This window comes from Prionailurus bengalensis, chromosome D4 (assembly GCF_016509475.1).
Source record: "Prionailurus bengalensis isolate Pbe53 chromosome D4, Fcat_Pben_1.1_paternal_pri, whole genome shotgun sequence".
NCBI classification, from domain to species: Eukaryota; Metazoa; Chordata; class Mammalia; order Carnivora; family Felidae; genus Prionailurus; species Prionailurus bengalensis.
The window spans coordinates 29,060,543-29,081,566 of NC_057359.1; the positions used below are offsets into that span (position 1 = coordinate 29,060,543).

General features: G+C 41.7%; 1 protein-coding gene across 14 annotated transcripts in view; it reads left to right on the forward strand.

Annotated features, from left to right (window-relative positions):
* Positions 1 to 21,024, forward strand: part of LOC122475127 (aminopeptidase O (putative)) — a 343,878-nt gene that overhangs the window by 270,126 nt on the left and 52,728 nt on the right. The window contains exon 14 of one of the 14 annotated variants that reach the window (XM_043566833.1): positions 342 to 496. The exons of the other annotated variants lie outside the window; for them this stretch is intronic. Within the exon in view, the coding sequence (XP_043422768.1) occupies positions 342 to 485 (144 nt within the window). The 3' untranslated portion in view covers positions 486 to 496. The remainder of the gene's footprint in view (positions 1 to 341; positions 497 to 21,024) is intronic. 14 annotated transcript variants of the gene reach the window in all.

A 21,024-nucleotide genomic window follows, 5' to 3' on the forward strand; every position in this document is an offset into this window, starting at 1 on the left:
ATGTCTGCCACACGACAAGTAGAGGCACGTTAGCCAGTTTCTCCTTTTTCCTCCATCCACTGTCTATTTCTACAACATTCAAGTAACACTGTGGTATTTTCAGCTTTTATTCATTTTATATTACTGTAAAATATGAAAACGAGTGGTAGTCATTTCTGGTAGGCATAATTTTCAGTCTACCCATCGCTTTTATTTGCCTACTTTGTTTTCTTTGCCCCGTCTCTCCCCCACGCCGCCCTTCCTCCATCCCCCAAGTCTGTATTTACATCTTCCAGGCTCACGTGGGACTCAGCCCAGATCTGACTGAACTTGGTTAACTAGTCTGTGTTTTACTGTGCTAGGGTCGGAACATTTCTCCTGCAGTGTTTACTGACTTGTGGAGAGCAGAGTCTCCTGACCTGCCCGCGGAAGGAAAACCGAGCAGCAGTGCGAGGCCACAGTCTGGAAGCGGGCAGCGGGCGAGGAATTATAGGTGGCGAATGTAATCTTACAGGAGGTATTTGTCCCCCTCACCCCACCCCCCGTAAAGAAAATCACGAAGGTGCTAAGTGGTAGGCACGGCCTGATCTAGGAGTTGAGTTTTTCAGTGAACTCAGAAGGGGAAGCAAAACAAACTTACCCTGTTCTCAGCTGTGGGTTAAAATAACGAATAATGAAATAAAGTAAACTGGGTGAGTGAGAGGTTCTACCGGGAAAAGTGATTTAAAATGCTCTCCTGGCCTTTCCAGGCTGTTCTCCTTCCTGTGCGAGTCCTTGAGTCCTTCCCTCCCACCCAGCCACCGGAGGCCCAGTGCTGTCTTACAGGTTTCGCTTCTCCTCTTCCTGAAGCTCATAGTGCTGTCTTACTCGGCTTCTGTCTTCCCTGATATTTACTTTCATTTTATTTTCTCTTCATACTTTAGCCCCCTTCCCACTAGGTGCAGCTCAGATCCTTTATACTGTTCTCTGTCTTCTTCATTTTAAATTACAAACTCACCTCTCTTTTGCTTCTGGTCCTCAGGTGTTTTCTCCTTACATTATGATGTTCTTCCTTTTATGTTATTTCAAGTTCCTTTTATTTAGTTTCAATAATTTGTGCAGCAGAAAGGCAAGGAGAGCAGGAACAACTACACAAAGAACAATTAGGGAGAATGGTTCAGCTCTGCAAGGGGCAGTGAAACAATGGTGGTTGCAAAAGTGAATTGTATGTGTATTTTTTTAAATAATGTTAATAGATTTTTCTAAATGGCTGTTGGTTTTGGAAGAGGAACATTTTTTTCCCTGCTTTTATCTTTCACTGATTCAAAAATTCAAATTATCCATCACATTCAAAGATTAAGGAAAAATATACTTTTATAAATATATGTGAAATATAAAGATTTTAAATAGTGTTTTTTTTAATTTTAAGGGTTAGTAATACTATACTACACAATAATAAATAGTATATTGAGGAGAAGAATGTGTGAATGACGTAAGATTCCTTTAGAAGAAGAAAATGCCAATTTTCAGATTGCAGAGAAGCACCTGAAATCATGTTTTATACGTACCTGATAATGTACAGAGGATAAATTTTAAGATATTCATTTCTGGTCATCATCGAGTATGTATAATGTCACAGGTATTCATTGGCAGACTTTCAGAACATTGAAAATTCAGTGATACTAAGGTTGGCTATTATTATTAACAAGCTATCTTTTATGTGTGTTTGTTTCCAAGCTAGTGGTCTTGGCGAGGCTGAGTGTCTGGCCTGTGTTACGATTAGTCATAAGGAACACGAGGTGCAAATGGTTTCTAACAAAAGCACCCTTTAAGGTTACCTTAATTGTTCTTTCCTGCCAGAACCCTAAAAACAATACTCCAGAGCATAAGATTGTTAAAAATGTGGTGAAATTTTCCTTGAAATATCGAGTGAAACATAAAGATCTAGAGAGATGGTTGTGAAAATGTGGATTTTATAGTATTTAGTCGCCATCTCAGAGTCTTTGAGAAGAGAAAATGCGGACAGTTTTCTTTGTGATCTGGAGCATTTTCCCTCAGTTTTACTTCATGTGTTCTTTCCTCACATTTGATTCTGAACTGCAGTGATTATCTTGGTATGAATAATAATTTACAGATTAAAAAATATGTATAGAACCCATTTTGGCTTATGCATTTTGCCACATTTATTGCTCCTTTTAAAATTTTATATGTTCTAAGAAAATGCGTTTATTACAATTCTAATATTGAAATATTCAACACGTTAAAGGTAGGTACAAATTTTAAACTATTTAACAAAGTGCTTTACTGCTGTTTGCCTTTTGTGACAAAAGTCTGTTTTATATTAAGTTTATGATTTCTGGAAAACTATTTAAGACTAATAAAAATTATCTGGCTCTTTCTTGGACCTGTAACAGCAGACGGTGACCGTGTTAGGCTTGACTCTGGAGCGATCAGGATACAAAGCTTGAGAAAATGGCACAAGACGAATTTAAAGAGTGCTGAACCAAGGGTCCCTTCACTTTACAGGAGCTACCCCACATTTAGCAAAATGGTAGGCTGCAGGCAGCCACTCTTATGCAACTGAGGCAGCATTGGTGTTGAGTGGTTTCCCAGGCATCGGTGCCCTTGCCTCTTTTCGAAAATGTTCCTGCCCTGTGAGAATTCATAACTAGTCTACATTTATATAGCTGTAATCTCTTACAATAGCTTCATTGATACTTGATCTCCATAGAAAAGCTTTATGGGTTCTAATGAGTCACTGCTCTTGAGGCACCAGCCGCCCTCCCTATCTGTGAGTGGCTTTGTGTCCTGTGTTGTACTGATTGTGCCTTTGGATGACAACTTACTTGAGTGATGGAGAGAGGCAGGGTAATTTATTAAAAGTAATTACAAAGAAACCTAACAAAAAGAGTAATTACAGCGCTGTTAATATGCAATTCGTTATTTTATTGCTGCAATATTTAGAACTGGGTCTTATTTGTGGGTCTCCCTTTTTTCCTTGTAAATCTCTGGCAAATACATAATTATTAAATTCTCTATACCTAGGTCTCAAAGTAGATTTGGTTTTACAAAATCTTGGCTTTTTCTGCCTTTTTTTTTTTTTTTAAACTGGACGGAGGAAGAATGGCTGAGAAAATGTATTTTTGGTAGCCTCGGGAAAGAAGGCTGATCTGCATAATTTTATGCCATTAAATTTTCATCTGTTCCATAGATTTATTTTTTTAAGAATCTGCACCTTTAAGAAAATGTTCTAAGAATTTTGAGTGTACTGAAATTCCTTCCATTTTCAACTAGCATAACGGAGAAAATTAAAGTACAGTCATCCACTTACCTCACGCACTTATTCACGTATTTTAAAAAGAATCTGTGAATGGGACTATTAATATAATAATAGCTGACACTTGTCATGTGTCAAGCTCTATTCTAAGTGCTTTGCATGTACCCCACTCATGTAAATGTACCATTACAGTAGTACCACCAACCAGCAATGTGCTATGAGGATGTTGTAGACGGGGGCAAACGCTTTGTGAAAGTAGGTGAGGTATAAACAAATCAAATAATTGCTGCAGAAAAGAATGCTTTGGGCAAGATTTAAACAAATTTTTTTAGCCCAGGCTATTGATAGCCCTAGACCATGAGCATAAAGGACGCATCTCTAAATGAGGAAAATCCTAGCCAGCGAATGTTTTGAAAACACATGAAAGTGTGCAGATAATTACACTATTGTTGATTTTAGCAGATCTGATGCCAGCAGCCAGCAACTCTTCTGTGCCATGAAAGATGAAAGCCATTTTAATATAAAACATGAGTGTGGCTGGAACAGGGAGGCGGGCAGAGAACAATCTCGTGCCTTTTTAGTTACTTTTATAGGAAGCATTAGTTACATTCCTGTGATAGAATGCTTTACTTGGCTATCATTCTCATCTCAGGCGTTTTAATGATTGCTGTTTTGTGCTTAGCATCATACGACAGTAATAAGATGCATTATTTTAGTAGTACCTACTGATGTCAGTGTCATTTAGGACCTGTGAATGTTTCCATTCATCTTCTATTTCAGGAGGCGGACACTACTATGTGTCTTTAGGTATAGCTGACATGTATTTCACTTACGTTTCTGGGTCTCTGAGTGCAGCAGAACTGACACTCAAGCCTTTTATTTTATCTCCAGCACTTAGGAAGGACCTGATTACATGCAGCCTTGATTACTATTTGTTGAGTGAGTTACATGAATGATTCCCACACATGGCACTTACCTCCCTAAATCATACTTGGCGATTACATTTTGTAAAAATTGTAATGTCCCAGTTCTTGTTTAATTATTTTGATCTTTAATGACAGAGGTTTTCACGAAGGCACATTGGGGAGAGCTTTCCTGGTTGTCATGGGTCATCTTTTTCATCTCTTCTATAAAGAGAGCTCAGAGCCAGGAAGACCTGACCCTGGTCCCAACTCTGCCACCCAATCATGTGCTCCTTGAGTTTGTCACTTGACTTCTGCTTTCATCTGAAAATCCTTTCATTTAACAGACCAGTTAGGCCAGTGTACCTTAATGATAAGATTAATGTGTGTGTTTGGCCTTGACTCTTTCTTATACTTTGATGATGTAATTTTTCTTTCGTCCATTTTTGGTATTTAGGAGGCTTATATTTTTGTTCTAGTGGTTACTTTGACATAATAATACATTTTGGTTTCTTTTCTTCACTTTATTTATTTTTTTGCTCTTGTGTATTGATTTCCTGCTGTGAGCAGTAGTGAAATTAGATGTTAACCTTTTCTTGCCCCTCCTCTTTTGATCTTCTGTCATGTGACTTGAAATAATTGTTTTTTTGCTCCAGTTAAACACCTTTAACACAGCCAACAAGCTGACAGTATTTATACAGTCTTCCCATTTCCTCCTCTTTTTTTTTTTTGATAGTTGTACTAGATTTACAGTGTCAGCGCATGTAGACATAGTATACCATATGCTTTATAAAATCACATATTATAATCATATATCACATTTAATTCTGCAAGTAAATTTATAATGCTCATCAGCTGCCCTTATATAACTGATCTTCAGCAATTGGGATTTTTTGAAGCTAGTTCCAGAGTGGATTTCTCAGGAAGAGCTTGGGGCAACTATATTTCCTGAGGTCTTGCATTTTAATAAGTTTGTGCTCTGTCCATGTGAGGGTCAGTTCAACTAGACACAAAATTTTGGATTCATGTTTTCTTTGTTTAAGTGTCTTGAGTATGTTACTCCATTGTCTTGCATAAAGTCTTCTGCTGGTCTCAATTCTTCCCCTCAGAGTGACCTGGTCTTTTCTCTTGGACATCCAGATCATTTCTTCTTTAAATTCCAAAAATGTTACTTGGGTATGTCTTGTTGTGGGCTAGTTTTCACAGTTGTCCATTGGCTTTTGAGCTTTATTTGCCTCATTTGTAAAATGAGAATAATGGTAACTTTTTTTTTTTTTTTTTTTTGCTACTCAAGAAAGTGGATTTGAAGACCACCTAAGATACTGTATATAAAGTGCTTTACATTTATTTTAGTTTCTGTGACTCTTCAAAGTCCCCTGTTGTTAGGAACTTTATTTTTTTATTTTATTTAAAAAAAAATTTTTTTTTTCAACGTTTATTTATTTTTAGGACAGAGAGAGACAGAGCATGAACAGGCAAGGGGCAGAGAGAGAGGGAGACACAGAATCGGAAACAGGCTCCAGGCTCTGAGCCATCAGCCCAGAGCCTGACGCGGGGCTCGAACTCACGGACTGCGAGATCGTGACCTGGCTGAAGTCGGACGCTTAACTGACTGCGCCACCCAGGCACCCCAGGAACTTTAAAATTTAGAGTATTTTATGGGCATTTGGACTTGAGTTGGCTTTATATTTGGGATAAATCTAAAGTGGATTCTCTGAAGTCTTTTGTCTGCATTTTAGCGATGTATAAATGCATGCCGACTCCTTGTGGTAAGCAGGTGTTCTGTGCCCATGCGTGGAGAACTTCTGGCCTAAAAACAGTGGTGCTTTTTGAAGGAATCTCACGTAGAAAACACTTCCTCCATTATATTCTACTCACACTCTTCTCACACTTAGTTTCCCACATAAAACTGGGTTTACATGACCGTGGTCTACGTGTAGAACAATACACAGGAAAAAAAATTTTTGTTTTTCAAATAATGAGGGCTGAAAACTCAAGTCAGTTCTTATCAGCCAACATGTTTTCTTGGATTTGCTGTACATAAGTCCTATGTAAGAAGCTGCTGGAAAATACCAGAGACACAGGAGATGTCATTTCTGGCCATGGGAGATAAAACACACACATATCAAAGATCATTTACAAAGCAGCATGTGATAAATAAATTCAAACCAGTGTGGCACAAACTAAGGACATGAGTATATGATGCATTTTACCTGAGGCTACCCTGGACTCGAGTTTCCACGCCTGGGCCTTGTTTTGATAAAGCAACCTTTACACATGCAGCCTGCAAGTTGCGGTGGGAAATTGGGTAACTGAATTAACTGAATCCATTTTAATGCTTTTACATGATTTGTAAGCACAGATAGGGGTTTGATTGACGTACATGTAAATAGTGTTAGTGTCTTTATTTGAAAATGTGATTCTTAAAAATAAATTCATCCATGTTTTGCAAGTAAGGCTGGAACCTATCGTAGAAATTCTGCTGACACTTATGAACCAGAATCATTCAAAAACCCAAGGCTAGAAATATAATACTGCCTATAATTCCATGTTTAACACATTCCTTATTAAATTCTATTTTTATTTGAACCATTTATTTACTGACTTAACTGCATATCCATAGCACACAAAACCCCGAATAAGGAGTATGCATAAATACAGAGATGAATGGAAAACAGGCCTCAACTAGTTTACAGTTTGGTGTGAAAACCTATACAAAGTGGGAAACAGAACTGAATCAAACGTCTGTGAGTGGTAACGCAGATATGTGCACAGAGTAGTTTGGATCTCTGTAAGGAAAGGGAACCCTCTCACTTTGGGCATTTTGCGTTATCCGTAAGTCTGGTCCCGGATGATAGCAGGGTATAAATATTTGTTCGAGTTTATTCAGCTTTTGTTATTTTGTAGAATTGAGGGTACCAGCATTTCGGTTCTCAAGATTCTGATGGTCTTCCCGAGAACATACTGATGCTGCAGTTAGCACTTCCCTTCGGCTTTTGCAAAGTGCCACCGCCAGGTCATGCTATCTCTGGGCTTGAAGACGTCAGGTTTTCAGTCTGTTTCACTCTATTTTTGCCCTTTTATTTGCATCATTAAGTTTTGGAGTTTTTTCCTTCCCTAAACTTTCGGTTTCAGAATCAGGGATGGTGACTGCAAGCTCTAGAGCCCGTTTCCTCTTGTGATTCTTGAACGTTGGATCGTGTTATTCACAAAGCATCGCGCTTGTTTCAGCACCAGAAATATAGCATGACCTTTAAAAAAAAAGAAAAGTATTAAGGAAATAATTCTATGCCCCTTTTACCTTTCTGACGATGAGCACAGACTCATCGAACGAGCCACTGAATGGCATTAAGTGCACATCCAAATCATTAACATTTAAATGTCTCTCTACAAATCAAGAAAGGTTTGTTTTTCAGAGTGTTAAATTCTAAATCATGGGTACGTGAAGGTTCAGACTTCATAGACACGAAGCGGGAAAACAACCTGATCTGCAGTGGTTAATACCAAGGAAACTATGTAAAGTGGGAAAAGATGGTCTTAGAATATGTTTGTACTTCTCTGGCATTTTCGCAGAAAACAGGAACAGTAGCCCTCTTAGGCAGCCGCCTTTATAACTGAAAAAAGCTTATGCTGTTCGCTTTCTGTGACCATTTTCATTTGATGTCCAAGGAAAGAAATTCATGGTCTCCATGAGGAGCAGGAGAAGTCAAAAAGGAACAGCACAAATCTAGAAGAGAAGCAGGTCACAGCTCTGGACTGAGTTCGTGTACAATTTGGTTTCTCACTTTTTCTCCTTTACTGTCAGCCACACAAACTCTAGTTTTCAGTGTCGAAGGTATGGTGTGAGCATTTATTCCTGACGCTAATGGTAAAGGATGCTGAGTGCTTCCACAGACAACAGAAGATTATGGTTCTGATTCTCTCTTTTAACCATTTTAATCATTGAATTTAATGTCCTGTGTCTTTTATATGATATAAAATTCACCCACATACAGTTTGTTGGGTTTTAAGACACTTACACGGTTGTGCAGCCATCATCACAATCTAGTTTTAGAACATTTCCATCACCAAAACGTTCCCTTGTATCCATTTGTGGTTAATCCCCATCCTGACCCCTAGCCCCAGGGAACTACCAATTTGCTTTCTGTCTTTAGTTTTGCATCTTACACAAATTTCATATAAATGGAATCATACACACTTTAGTCTTTTGGACCTGGCTGCTTCCATTTATCATCCTGTTTTGAGTATCAGAAGTATTGCGTATATTTGTGTTTGTTCCTTTTCATTATCAAGTAGTATTCCATTGTGTGGGTGGACTGCATTTTGTTTGTTTACTGCTTGATAGATATTTGGGTTTTTTGCAGTTTTGGCTTATTATGAATAGTGTTTAAGTGTCTTTATGTAGACCTACTTCTTTTGGGCATGGCTTGGCCATAGGGTAAGGGTATGTTTAACTTTTCAAGAAACTGCTAAACTGTTTTTCCAAAGTGGCTGCAGCATATTTCCACCAGTAGTGTTTAAGGTTCCCAGTTTTGTGTGTGTGTCTGTGTGTGTGTGTGTGGTTTTTTGGTTTTTTTGTTTTTTTCTTATAGAGAGTGAGTGCAAGCTGGGGAGAGGGGCAGAGAGAGAATCTTAAGCAGGCTCCATGCTCAGCATGGAGCCTGATGCAGGGCTCAATCCCACAACCCTGGAATCATGACCTGAGCCAATCGAGAGTCGATGCTCAACCAACTGAGCCACCCAGGCGCTCCTAAGGTTCCCAGTTTCTCTGTCTCCTCATCAGCCCTTGGAATTGTCAGACGTCTTTATTTTAACCATTCTCATGGGAGTTGAACTATGCTTTCTATACTTTTATTTCTTGTGAGGATCTCAAAGTATCTGTATACCCCAGTATGCTTGTGTCCCGCATTTTACAGATCAGAAGGCAGTAGAGCAGTACCTGGAGAATCTAAATGTCTCACCCAAGATCCCCAAATGAATCACTGAGCTTAGAGTCCTCATGTAGCAGTTGGGGACACAGCAGCCTGTTTTCCAACTCATGGCTCCCTGTGACTCAGGGCCTTCTTTGTCCTCATAGCTTTGTTGGGTGTGGCTTTCTTTTGATCTTTGTAGAATGATCCATTCTTACCCTCTCTGGAATTTTGTCTGATGAAATCCAGTTGTTTTCTGCAGAGATGTGCTAGTGTCTTGGAGAGGTGCTCCTTAGCTGCAGTACACAGGCTTGTGTGGCTCAGGCCTGGCTCCCAAGGTGGGCCCTGTGGACTGTGCCACCACGTGTCATCCTGTCAAAGGGGGTAGATGCTTGCCTCACCAGAGCTTTGTGGGAGTCAAGTGAGGTAACTTATCGAAAACATCTGGCATGTACTAAATATTTAATACATTTTACAGCACCTCTTCAGATGACTGTGAAGGGCTGATTATCTTGTGGTGTGTGGATGGTAACACCAGTCATATGGGGTTTTTTTTGTCTGTACAGTGAGGCAGGAAAACATTCTTAAATTTATTTACTAATTAAAAAAATCAGCCATAGTTTCTTATTGTTCTTTGGTCTGCAGCAAATGTAGCAAGCAGTAGTACTTTTATAAGTTTGTATGTTTAATCCCTGTCTTTTGGCTTCACTCAAGAAGACTAATCCTACTTCTCAGAGCTACTGGATCAGTTCATGTGGGTCTCTCTTCGGTTTGTCCACTCTGGTAGAATAAGGTGTTGTTGTTCGTGTTCCAAGTTGAAGTGCTCAAAGTGTTCTTTAGGCTATAAGATCTGTGTTCTAGCAAAGTTCGGCTTTAGATCAGTCTATAATCATTTCTTACACTCAGCGTGTCATTGCTTTTGTTTCTTTGGACCAAAATGTTCTGATATGAAGTTCCTTTGAAGGCTGGTGGGGTTTATACAAATACCCAGCTAATGAAAAGCACTTAAATATGGGGCACACCTCCCCACTCCATTGTCACTTTGCAGGTCATGTTGAAGAGAAGGTTCCAGTTAACCTCTGTTGCCTTTTGCTGGCCAGAGTTGTAGTGTTTATTTCATGACAAAAAGTGAATTCTAGATAGTTTTCTGTGAGATGATGATTTTCTCTGAAATGAATCTTGGTCACGTTGAGTTTCTAAGTGTTAAAAGGGAACGTGGTTTTTGGATCTGTGAAAAATTTCATTTTTGGATCTGTGAAAAATTTCATCTTGGTCTCTGGCTGCTGCACAGAACAGGGGCTAAAAGGTTGAGAACTTCAGAAACTAGCCTCCCCACCCCTGGAGCTGTCTAAAATGACTGGAGGAGCGTGCGCGGGGCTGTAATGTTATGAGAGCTACTGGAGGTCCTAAGCGCGCAGGACCATGAGGGGGGAAATGGAGGGGAATGTCCCATGGAAAGTTGAACAACTCCGGTTTCACATCACTTTATTTGGGAGGCCATATGGGATGGAGCTGTTAGACACAGGGAAGACCTTACAGCTTCTCCAAGGCCAGCCTTTCTACATGTGAAAACACGGGGGCCTTGAGAACATTTCGGTCCCAGGCTGGAGTGCCCGCCTGGAACCAGAGCCCGCGTCTGTCCCCATTTTTGCTGTCTTCACCTGGGTACTTCCCCCAAAGCAGGGTATGGGGGCAGAGCGGCTTTGGACTCCAGGTGAGAAGTGGGTCCCGCTGGTCTTTGTTTTGTTGTAGGGCATGGACAGCTGAGGGAGGCCTGGAAAGAAGGTCTGGGGGACTCAGAATGTCCCTACAAGGCCACTCCTTGTCACCTAGAAACACATCCAGAGTGAGGGCCCTTTCCTAGCATACAGAGGCTTGGATAGGCACGGGCCAGGTCTGATTTTGAGGGCTCAGTCATGTCCGAACGCAGAGAAAGACTTCATGGTGAGACAACTGGGTGTCTGCAAGGGTGGACGTGAACATTTGCTTTTCATAATAAATGAGTGAATTTTACAAGGCACAGATTATTTGAAGTTTTTGTGATGCTTATCACAGGCCAGGCAACTGCAACACGAAAATGTTGTTGGGGTAGTTTTTTTAATCAGACATAAGTGTGACCAGATTACTAGGCATTTTATTTTGGAATGTGGTAAAGGCACACCCACAAATGCCTTTTCTTCAGTCTGTGCAGATATCTTCAATGTTTATTCTAAAATGCAAGGCTGCTTTCTGTGTTTCTACATATTCCTACCTCGATGTATCGCACGTTTAGAGTTATGTTTTTCTTCAGTGTCTCTGACTTGGCTCGTGGCTTACAGGCCAAATCAAACCACCTCCACCTCCAAAACAGTATTGATAAAACCAGTGCTGAACTTGGATTATGAAAGGTTTAGTTCCCAGAACTTGCTGTACTGTTGGCAGGGCAAAGTGAGTAGGAATATTATGATCTAGGGGAAAAACTGCTTGTGTTTTATCTGCAACACAGCTGGCAGATACAGAAGGATAGTGCCCCAAATGGGCAGACGAAAAGGGGGAGTGGGTACTGAGCTGCCTCAGACTTGCAGAAGGCACCCTGTCCCCTCACTCCAGCAAAATGAAATGGGCTGGAGAGAAGGCACGGGATGAGATTCCTGCACTGCTGATCTGGTATACTTTGAGTCTTCTTTGGAGATCAAGTCTCTGGCTTGGTCAACAGTAGCATTACCCAGTCCTAGAGCACCAGATTATCATAAGACAAATTTCGATGATGCTGAACTGTCCTTCAACAAAGGATTACTGCTGCATCCGCACGCACATATAACTTGGTTGGTATGCATGCAGACGCACACACGCATGTGCACACACATTTACCTGTTCCATCGACCTCTGGCTTCCAAGCAGGGGAGGTTAGGTCTGAGGCCTGCTGTTGTGACCACTGTCTCCCATCTCAGAGGGAAGCTGCAGGCTCTGTTTCCACAGCTGGCACTGTTTGAGTCTGACTCATGCTCCCTGTGCGTAATGCAAAGTCATTGTCATTGTGAGCCATATGAGGGAGAGGTTTGGTGGAAAAAGTGACGGTGGAGCAAAGCAAGCTCCAGAACAGGGGGTGAAAGATATGTTTTTTGTTTAGTTTCGCTGAACTTCATAGTCACTTTTCTGAGAACTGCCGTCATCCTGCTAGAGTTGGAGATGCTAGAAGAGAGATCTGGCTTATTGCTGCAGGACTCCTCACTCTTGTGTTCGCATTCTTAAAACAGGAGGAGGGGAGGAGAGTAAACTAAGTGATTGTTGTAGATTTTGAACATGTATCCATAATTTCTCAGTTTCCAGTTTTTTGTATCGAGCCTGTTTTGTGATCGTGTACTGTTGCAGAGAACAGAAGGGGATGTACTATAAATATGTGCAAACTTCAGTGTTCAAATTATTTGTATTCAAAAGGAACTTCCAATAATCGGGAGGGTGAGGCATGTCATTTACAAGAGGGTTAAGAATAAAGAAGTTATCTCTATGCTATTTTTGATGGGACTTTTTCCTATGAAAAACAGTTACCAGCATATATGGAAACACTTCCTCGTTTTTTAAAGACCATTCATTTTAGTATCAGAAATAGTTGAAACTCAAAATAAAGTGGTTATTTTAATAATAGCTCAGTAGAAAGAGTTCATGTGTCAAGAGCATTTACCTCCCAAACAGTTTTCTGACTCTAGTTTTCTTAGCAAGAAAAATGTTAATCTGTTGTGGATGGACACTTTTTTTTCCCCTCTTCTCAGAACATGTGTGGTTTCCATTAACTTCTTTCTCCACAGAACTTTGGAGATGGCCACCACTGATGCCTATGGGTCATCTGCGCTCCTAGAATTGAATTGAAATGGTACAGTACATTTCTCCCCCTCTATTGTCCTTCACAACATGGAATTCATAGTCAGATAGATGAATTGAAATCCCATCTTTATCCCTTACTAGCTGTCTTACCCTGGACAAACTAGCCAGTGTAAGCCTCAATTTCCTCATCCGTAAAATGGTTACTGTAAAGCATTTAGCAAAGAGCTGCCACTAGATCATTGTTCACTGATACTAGTTATTAGCGTTATTGGTGATAGGCTTTTCCAATACCATCGTCAGGGGTGAAAGGCATTTATCATATGTGGTGTATTAAGAGAGCAGAAGGAGCCCTGAGAAGCAGTAGGATAGATCAAGAAATGTAGCCACAGAAGAATGGCCACGTTGGGAACATCAGTCTGGCATCTCTGGACCAGCTGGAGTGTCCCCAGCATTAAGACCAGGGAGGCAGCCCAGTGACTTCTCTGGCAGGTCTCAGCTATGCCTAAATGTGCACCTCTCTCCCAAGCTGACCCAGGAGTCTGCTCTGTGGGGCCACTCTACTTTAGACAAATGCTGCTTTGGGTTCTGTTGGAAGTTTCCACTAGGCTCCTCCGAGACAGTTTTAGTTGGAAGTCCTCAGAGAGGTTTTATTGATTTGGGTTGAGGTCTTAATTAAAGTCATCTCAATCATCAAAAGGTCTGGCTATCCAGAAATACAGTGCTGGTGTCTGAGCACTGTAGAATTCCAGGAAGTTATCAAAAATAAGCGTTGAGATACCCCCGCCCCCCAGCAACCATAGAGGTCTGAGTTTACAATAACTATTATTCTTATGTAGAGCTGGCTCCGAATAGTGAGTTTCCCCAGGCGCAGACTTACTAATAGAAACCCACTTAGACACTGAAGAAATGGGCCCAGTGTTTTTCTCAACTATAAGTAATGTATTATGCATGATTTAAAAAGGCTTCTCAGAATGTCCTTCTTATGTAAATCAAGAATCAATATTTTTTAGAAAGAAGTTTTTATAGATAAGCCATCACATTATTTGATAATCAGACATCATTTTCAAGTAGTTAAAAGGGTCATTGGACAAAACCCAGTGGACTGACTTTGCTCCCTAATTGCTAAGGATTGAAACTCCACATACCCTCTAAATTATGAACAGGCTTGAATTTTTTATGGGAAAGAAATTATTTTTTTATGTAGGATAATTTTCATGTCAACGTTATATTAGCCAGCTAGCTCTATCAGGTTATGCACGTTGCTGCTTTTACTCACCTGATCCCTACTTTTCCTCTGTGAAGTTTACTTTAAATAAGAGATTCAAGAATGAGAGAGAAAGTAGGTTTGGAACGAGGGGAATGAATCATGGGAAAACACTGCTGGTCCTTTTCATTCGTCCTTGGCATTCTTGGAATATTCTTACCTCTGTTGACAGAGAGCAGCAGTTCAGCTGCAGGCTTGCTAGCAGTAAGGGGCCTTGTGGGGCCCCCTGAGGAGGCAGTCGCTGGAACATTGTCCCCGTTTTCTCCCAAGCAGTGCCTTACCTCTCTGTGAGTGGCGAGAGCCACTGGAAGGATTTCATGGGGGGTGGGGCGGGATGGGGGGAGCTCAGCAGAGGGCAGCACTGTGACCCCGTGTGAGCGCTGACTGCCCCAGAGATGGCATGTTCCTATACTCTGGGCCAAGTGGGGGCCCTGCCGGCCAGTGTGTCTCCGAGTACAGGCAGATTGCTGGTAGGGGGAACAGTTTTATTGGTTTTATTGCTTCTGAAAATAGAGGAAATACTCAAGAGTGGTGGGAGAGAGGAGGATAAATATAGCGTTTCCGTTTTCCTGCTCATTCTACTGTTCTTCACAGCATTTCATTTTTCTTAAGATGGATTTTTATCCTTCCAACTTCAACAGAAGATAATTGTCTACCATTTCTATCAGATTGGCCCTCTCATCACTTGTGTACTTACCGTTGTTTGTTTATTTTTCCTACTCAGAAATTTTTGTACAAGGTGGTCCTGAAGGTGCTTGTCCGTAGATGTGGCACAGGTATCGTGGGTTGCGGCGGGACCTCCCGTGAGTAGATGGCAGGAGCAGTCTTGGTGTCCTAGCTATGAATGGTCAGAGATTCTGGATACTGACTACCTTGTCCTTGTCCTTGTTTCTTCCATGACCCATTTTCTAGAGGGCTATTCCATGTGCTTGTCACCCTGCCCCTTCCATCAGCCCACAGTGCCCAGAACCTGTTCCTTGTGCACAGGAACGGTGCCGGATGCCATCCAGTGTGTTACCTTGCTGTGAAGGCAGCTAGCACCCTGGCTGCGAGGCCCTGCCCAGCTGAGCAAAGCAGTGAGTGTATTTAGGAGGTGCTTGGCAAAAGTGGACTTGGTAGGAGATGGGAGGGGAAGGCAGGCTAGGTCGTCTTAGGGCATTGTACACGGTGTGCCTGTTTACCAGACTGAAGTTTGTCGTTACGTAAAATTATTAAGTAGGTACCCATTTTAACAAATAAAACTAACTTTGAGGTTTGGGAGGTAAGTGGCTTGTGTTAGATTTTCGGCACATAAACTGAATATAAGCATTTCCCTAGTTTCTCATTTCTTAATTGTTCAGAGTGTCCATTAGCATGCTTATCCTAGTGCCTGGCCTAGGTTTGCCCATTACAAAGGTCCTATGTTCATAGGGCAGTGGACTCTGCGTTCCCAGGCCCCAGCACAGTCCCCGCCGGCAGTGTGCAGTAATAAGTAAGCTACTCGTAGTTACCGGCTAATAGGGCCATGACCCGGTTTGAACTCCATAATGAGGAAAGAGCAGATTTATTTGCTCCCCCTGTGTGCCTCCCTCCCTGCCATGCTCCTTTATTATCTTTAAGAGGAAATTGAATAGCAAAATTCTGCATTCTCATAATGTTAATGGCCTGATGTCATCTTTTCCAGTCTGGAATCAAGAGAGAGGGATGACCAAAACACAGATTTAACATTTCATAGCTGTCCAGAGCTTCAGCTGTAGGCTCTATGGGTATATGTGTGTATATGTTTTCAACAGCTTGTGTAAGGTGTAATGTAAATAGTGTGAAATTCAGTGTGTAATTCATTGGTTTCTAATAATTTTGCCAAGTTGTGCAGTCATCACCAGACTCCAGTGTTAGAACATTTCCGTCATCCTTGAAAGATCCTTGGTGCCCATTAGCAGTGGCTCCCTCCCCATTTCCCCCCACCCCTGCTCCCCAGCCATGGGCAACCAGTCATCTACTTGCTCTTCATACAGATTGGCCTTTCTGGACATTTCCTATCAGTGGAATCAATGTGGTTTTAATACATTTGCCTTCTTTCACTTAACATAACGTTTTTGGGGTTCACCCATATTATAGCATGTATCAGTAGTTTGTTCCTTTTTATTCCTGAGTAGTATTCTGTTGGATGGATATACCACATTTTGTCTGTCTCTTCACTCTTTGATAGACATTCGGGTTGTTTCTAGTTTGGGGCTATCATAGATGCTGCTGCTATAAAGACTCACACAACTTTTTGTGTGGACGTGTGTTTTCGGTTCTTTTGGGTAGGTGCCTAGGAGTATTACAGTAAATTTATGTGTAACTTATTAAGAAACTTCCAGATTGTTTTCCAAAAAAACTATATCCTGTTACATTCCCAGAAGTGAGTGATGTATGAGGGTTCTAGTTTCTCCACACCCTAACCACAGGCTATATTTAAGGAATAACCTTAATTTTTAACTTTTATTTGATATTCTATGCATAAAAGAAAGGTAGAAACTGTTTTAGTGTTTTTGCAATTTTTCAAGCATTGTTAACACAATTTAACCGAAATTGTAGTCCTTGGTACTCTGTCTTCTCTAATCTCCGGGGTCTACCACCAGTCAGTGGTGCAATAATTTGCAGTAGTTTTACAGTGTTCCATTTAATTATGTTTTGTGTGTGTGTGTGTGTGTGTGTGTGTGTGTGTGTGTGGACTTGATATGAAGTATGCAGGGTATGTGTGTATGTGTGCTGTGAATTGTCTCAACATTAAATTAGTTTACTTTGAGAAGGGATTTTATTTTATGGACTTTGTAGTTTCTCTGTTCAGACAAAAGGTTATGTTTATATTTCTTTTTTTTTTTAAGTTTATTTATTTTGAGAGAGAGTACACACAACTGGGGGAGGGGCAGAGAGAGAGGGAGGGAGAGAGAATCCCAAGCAGGCTCCACGCTGTCAGCACAGAGCCTGACTCGGGGTTCGAACCCACGAACCGTGAGACCATGACCTGAGCAGAAGTCAGGAGTCAGATGCTTAACCGACTGAGCTACCTAAGCGCCCCAAGTTTATATTTCTAACTATACAGATTGTCTTAATATAGAGTAGACACATGTGTTGTAGAACCATGTTTTATGGTACTTTAAATAATCAAATGGTAAGTTTCTAGTTTATAGAATTAGGTAGCTTTTAAGCATTTTTTGTTAAAAATGCAAGTAGAGGTTTTTGTATGAATCTGGGCCATTTCCAGAGGCATCACAAAAGTTGTGCAGGAATAATTTATCACATAATTTGACATGGCAGGTATTTCTGTGCACTTTCAAGACCAAGTGGTAAAAGTTGCTTATTATTTTTGTGTACTCTAGGATTTTCAGGTGTGTTTTATTCTGGCAGTGAGCTTATCAAATAAGCATTTTCTAAGCACGTCCTAGTCACAGCCAAGCTTCCTGGGTGATGTCTGTGGCCGCTCCATGGGTGCCTCGGGACACCTGCAGGCCTGCTTGTCTTTTGAATCTGTGCTTGTCCAGAGTTGGCTTTAGCAGTGACTGGATAAAGATAACGGTTTTTCAGGGATGAGAGCACCTGACCTCCCAAGAAGAAAGGATGAGAGGGGTACCCGAGTGCCAAGTGACAGAAGTCCATGGGAAGGAAACAGCAGCAGAGATGTTCTCCTGTGTCCTGATGGCTGAAGAGACCACCGCAGCTGAACACAATTGGCATGAACTGTCCTAGTCTCCATATCTGTTCTGGCACTTTGACATGTGGGAGCAGTTTGGTATAAAGGAGTAGTTCTCAAGGGGCAGAATTGCCCCCATGAGGATGATGTGGTTATCACAGCAGTTGGGGGGCATTGTGGCCATTAGTGGGCTGCATCCAGGAACCGTGTACCTACAGTCGTAGTTCTTCTCAGGGTGGTGAGGAATCAGCTGCTTTCCTCAGCGTCTAGGTGCCTGCTGGAGAGTTACACAGGTGAAAATCCTGGCTCTAATCTAACTCTCTGGTATGCACAGTTTTAATATTTACCAATTTTCTCTAGGAATGTGACTGCCAAGTAAATCTGTGAGGATTGTATGTTGTTGAATTTTCCCCAAAGTGCTTGCCATTTCAGAAAACTTTGTCCTCAGTGGGAATGCTTTTGTGTCTGAGTAACTACACAGCACGCTTGATTCAGTTTGCGTTAATAGCTGTGTGTGTATGGGGATTCTTCAGGCCTCTCAGTGCTTCATTATGTCTTTTAGGGTTCACGGGTTTGTAAATACCGCAGTGCACATTACTACATTTGGACCTGCTTTCCTTTGACTTCTCCTTTATGTTACAGATGGGGCATTCTGTTAAGTTCTCCCTCCCATTATTTGTGGTATGTGTGTTAGGCTATCTAAAGATTTCTCTTTGAGTTAGTTTTAAAAGCAAGGCATTGTTTCTGATACCATGAGAGCCGTTGGCTCCACGTTCCAATTGGCTTCCAGTCTATGTTACAGGTGTGTGTGGAAGGGGGTGTCCCAGGTGATGGGAGGTGCAGGGGGAGCTGAGTTTGCAGATACCTGTGGAGGGCTGGGTGCTGCATGTCACTGAGCTACATGTTTACTTTGCTGTAAATGGATTCTCCTGTGGGCTCTGTAGTACTCCCTGGGACTACTTGCTGTCTCCTCCAGTGCAGAACCCTCCCCTCAGTAGGGAAGGGGGGCGGGGGGATGGTCACGAGGCTAGTCACATATTTCTGAGAAGAGATGCAGAGTGGAGAGTGAAGAACTGAGCTGTCAGGCTTCATGATGACATTACCTAATTCCTTAGGGGCGCTGCATAGACGCACACATTAAATCATCTTACCAGTCTCAGTTTTCACAGCCTTGGCCCTTCTGTCTGTGTGTGTTCCTGACAAGGAGCTGTGCCCCCTGATACACACTGGAGCAGCCCCTTCGGGCCTGTGTTTTCCTAGCAGGGCAGTAACTCGGAGCCCTCACCTGCAAGTGTCCTTCTCCCTGTGAGTGACGGTTTCCCCTCCTGGGCCCTCAGACACCTGCCAGCCTGTCATCACTCTGGGCCACTTTGTGCCATGCCAGTCCCTCTTCATCCCTGGGTTTTCGAGACGTGATATTTGACCGGCTCCTAACGATCTTAACACTGATTCAAGTTTGCAGATTTTCCGATACTAATTATTCTCCTTCTAATTGTTACTGATATTTTGGGCATTTCAGTGCTTATAAGTGCCTTCTCCAACAGCTTATTAGGGACACAAGGAAGGAAAAAATTAATTCAGCTTTTTCATTGAAGCTCCTGAGAAAGATTTACTGGGGCAGGGACTTGGAATTAATTTTAATTTAGTTTATTTGTAATAACCCAAGTCCACTGTTAATAGAACAACTTGAGTTTCCAGTAAGCCATGCATAGGCCTTTGAGAGTTTCTTGGTAAAATCTGAATGACACTGCAGGGTAGCCTGGGCCACAGTATGCCCGCCCCACGGGGCTGATTGGGTGGGCTCTCTGGGGATCCAGTTTATGTTGCTCGAATTGTTGGACATCTAGATCGAGTGCTGAGCTAACTGGTGCAGAGTGGTATGTCCCCAGTTTCTACACAAAGTAACTTCAGTTTGTTCTCCTGTGTGGCACCTTTCCTGTATTTTTACTTCAGCATGTTTAGCTCTGTTTCCCATTTCAAACCAACGTGAGCCAAGAAAATCAACATTTTTTTGTTGCAAAAGTGGTATACTGTCAATTAGAGAAGACTTAGGAAATACAGGAAAGGATCAAGAAGAGGGTTGAAAACTGACAGTAATCCAGTCACCCGGAGAGCTACTTACTCTTAACATTTTGGTGTTTGTCTTTTAAGTCTCTTAGTGAAAAAACTTATTGAAAAAGAATGGGAGTGTGTTTTGTGTTTATGACTTCAAAGGTGGTTCATTCAGGCTACTTTTTATTTTTTCCTAATTGACTGAATTCAGTGATTTTGAAATTCTGCTTTTTTGGAAAGGTCTGTTTTATACCTTTCATAAAAAGTTAACTTGCTTGACAGTGAATGCTGGAATCCTGGCTTTCCCAGGGACTTGTGTACCTTAACTAAATCCGTGTGGGAATGACCCTGTGTGTACTAGAGTAAACCTTTGTAAACGCAATGTCACTATCTCACGAATGGATGGCAGGAGTGGGTGTCCAGCGCTTGTGGGTTACTCCTTTTACCTTTGACTTTCTGCGTGTGGCCGCTGGTGTAAACAGTGGCAGCAACATGCTGTGTGTCTCTGCTTCCTCTCTCGATGTGAATCAGACAGACATCCATTTCAGGATCTGAGGGTATGCTACCAGCTCGCCTCATGACTTGTGGGTCAAGCTTGCAGTCACAGTATGGGAACTATGGAAGATGAGCCTCTGTTCAGCAGTTAAATATGGGGCTATTTCTGTTCCACTTCAGGAGTTATGCTGAAATTGATACTCCCATCTTGTTTCTAAGGAATATGCAGTTACACAGCCATCTTGTCTTTTCTGGCTTCTATTAAAATGCAAATAGTCTTAACTTCAAAGTAGTATAATTGAGTCCTGAACAGGGGTATAACTGATGCCGTGCCTCTGTTTTTGTTGTTGTTGTTGTTGTTTTTGCAGCCAGGCTGGCTTTTCTGGCTATCTTGCTCTCCACATTGGTGAAAACCCCTCCCAGAGAGGCTTCGTCCCAGGCTAGTGGAAAGTCTGGCATGTGCATTGCCCATTTCATCCTTGGGATGTGCAGGTACACATGTGTGCGCAAACACACACATATCGTCACGGGCCTGGTAGTGTTACCACACAAAGTGAATGTCATACACAAATCTGTGTGGGTGAATAGTGGCGATTATTTTGGCAATGAATGGATTTTTCAGTATTTACCAATATTGGCTTAAATGGAGGCAGTGTGTCTGTCTGCTTTTGCTCTTGGTGCATCTACTCTTTTTAGTTTAAAAAGAGTGT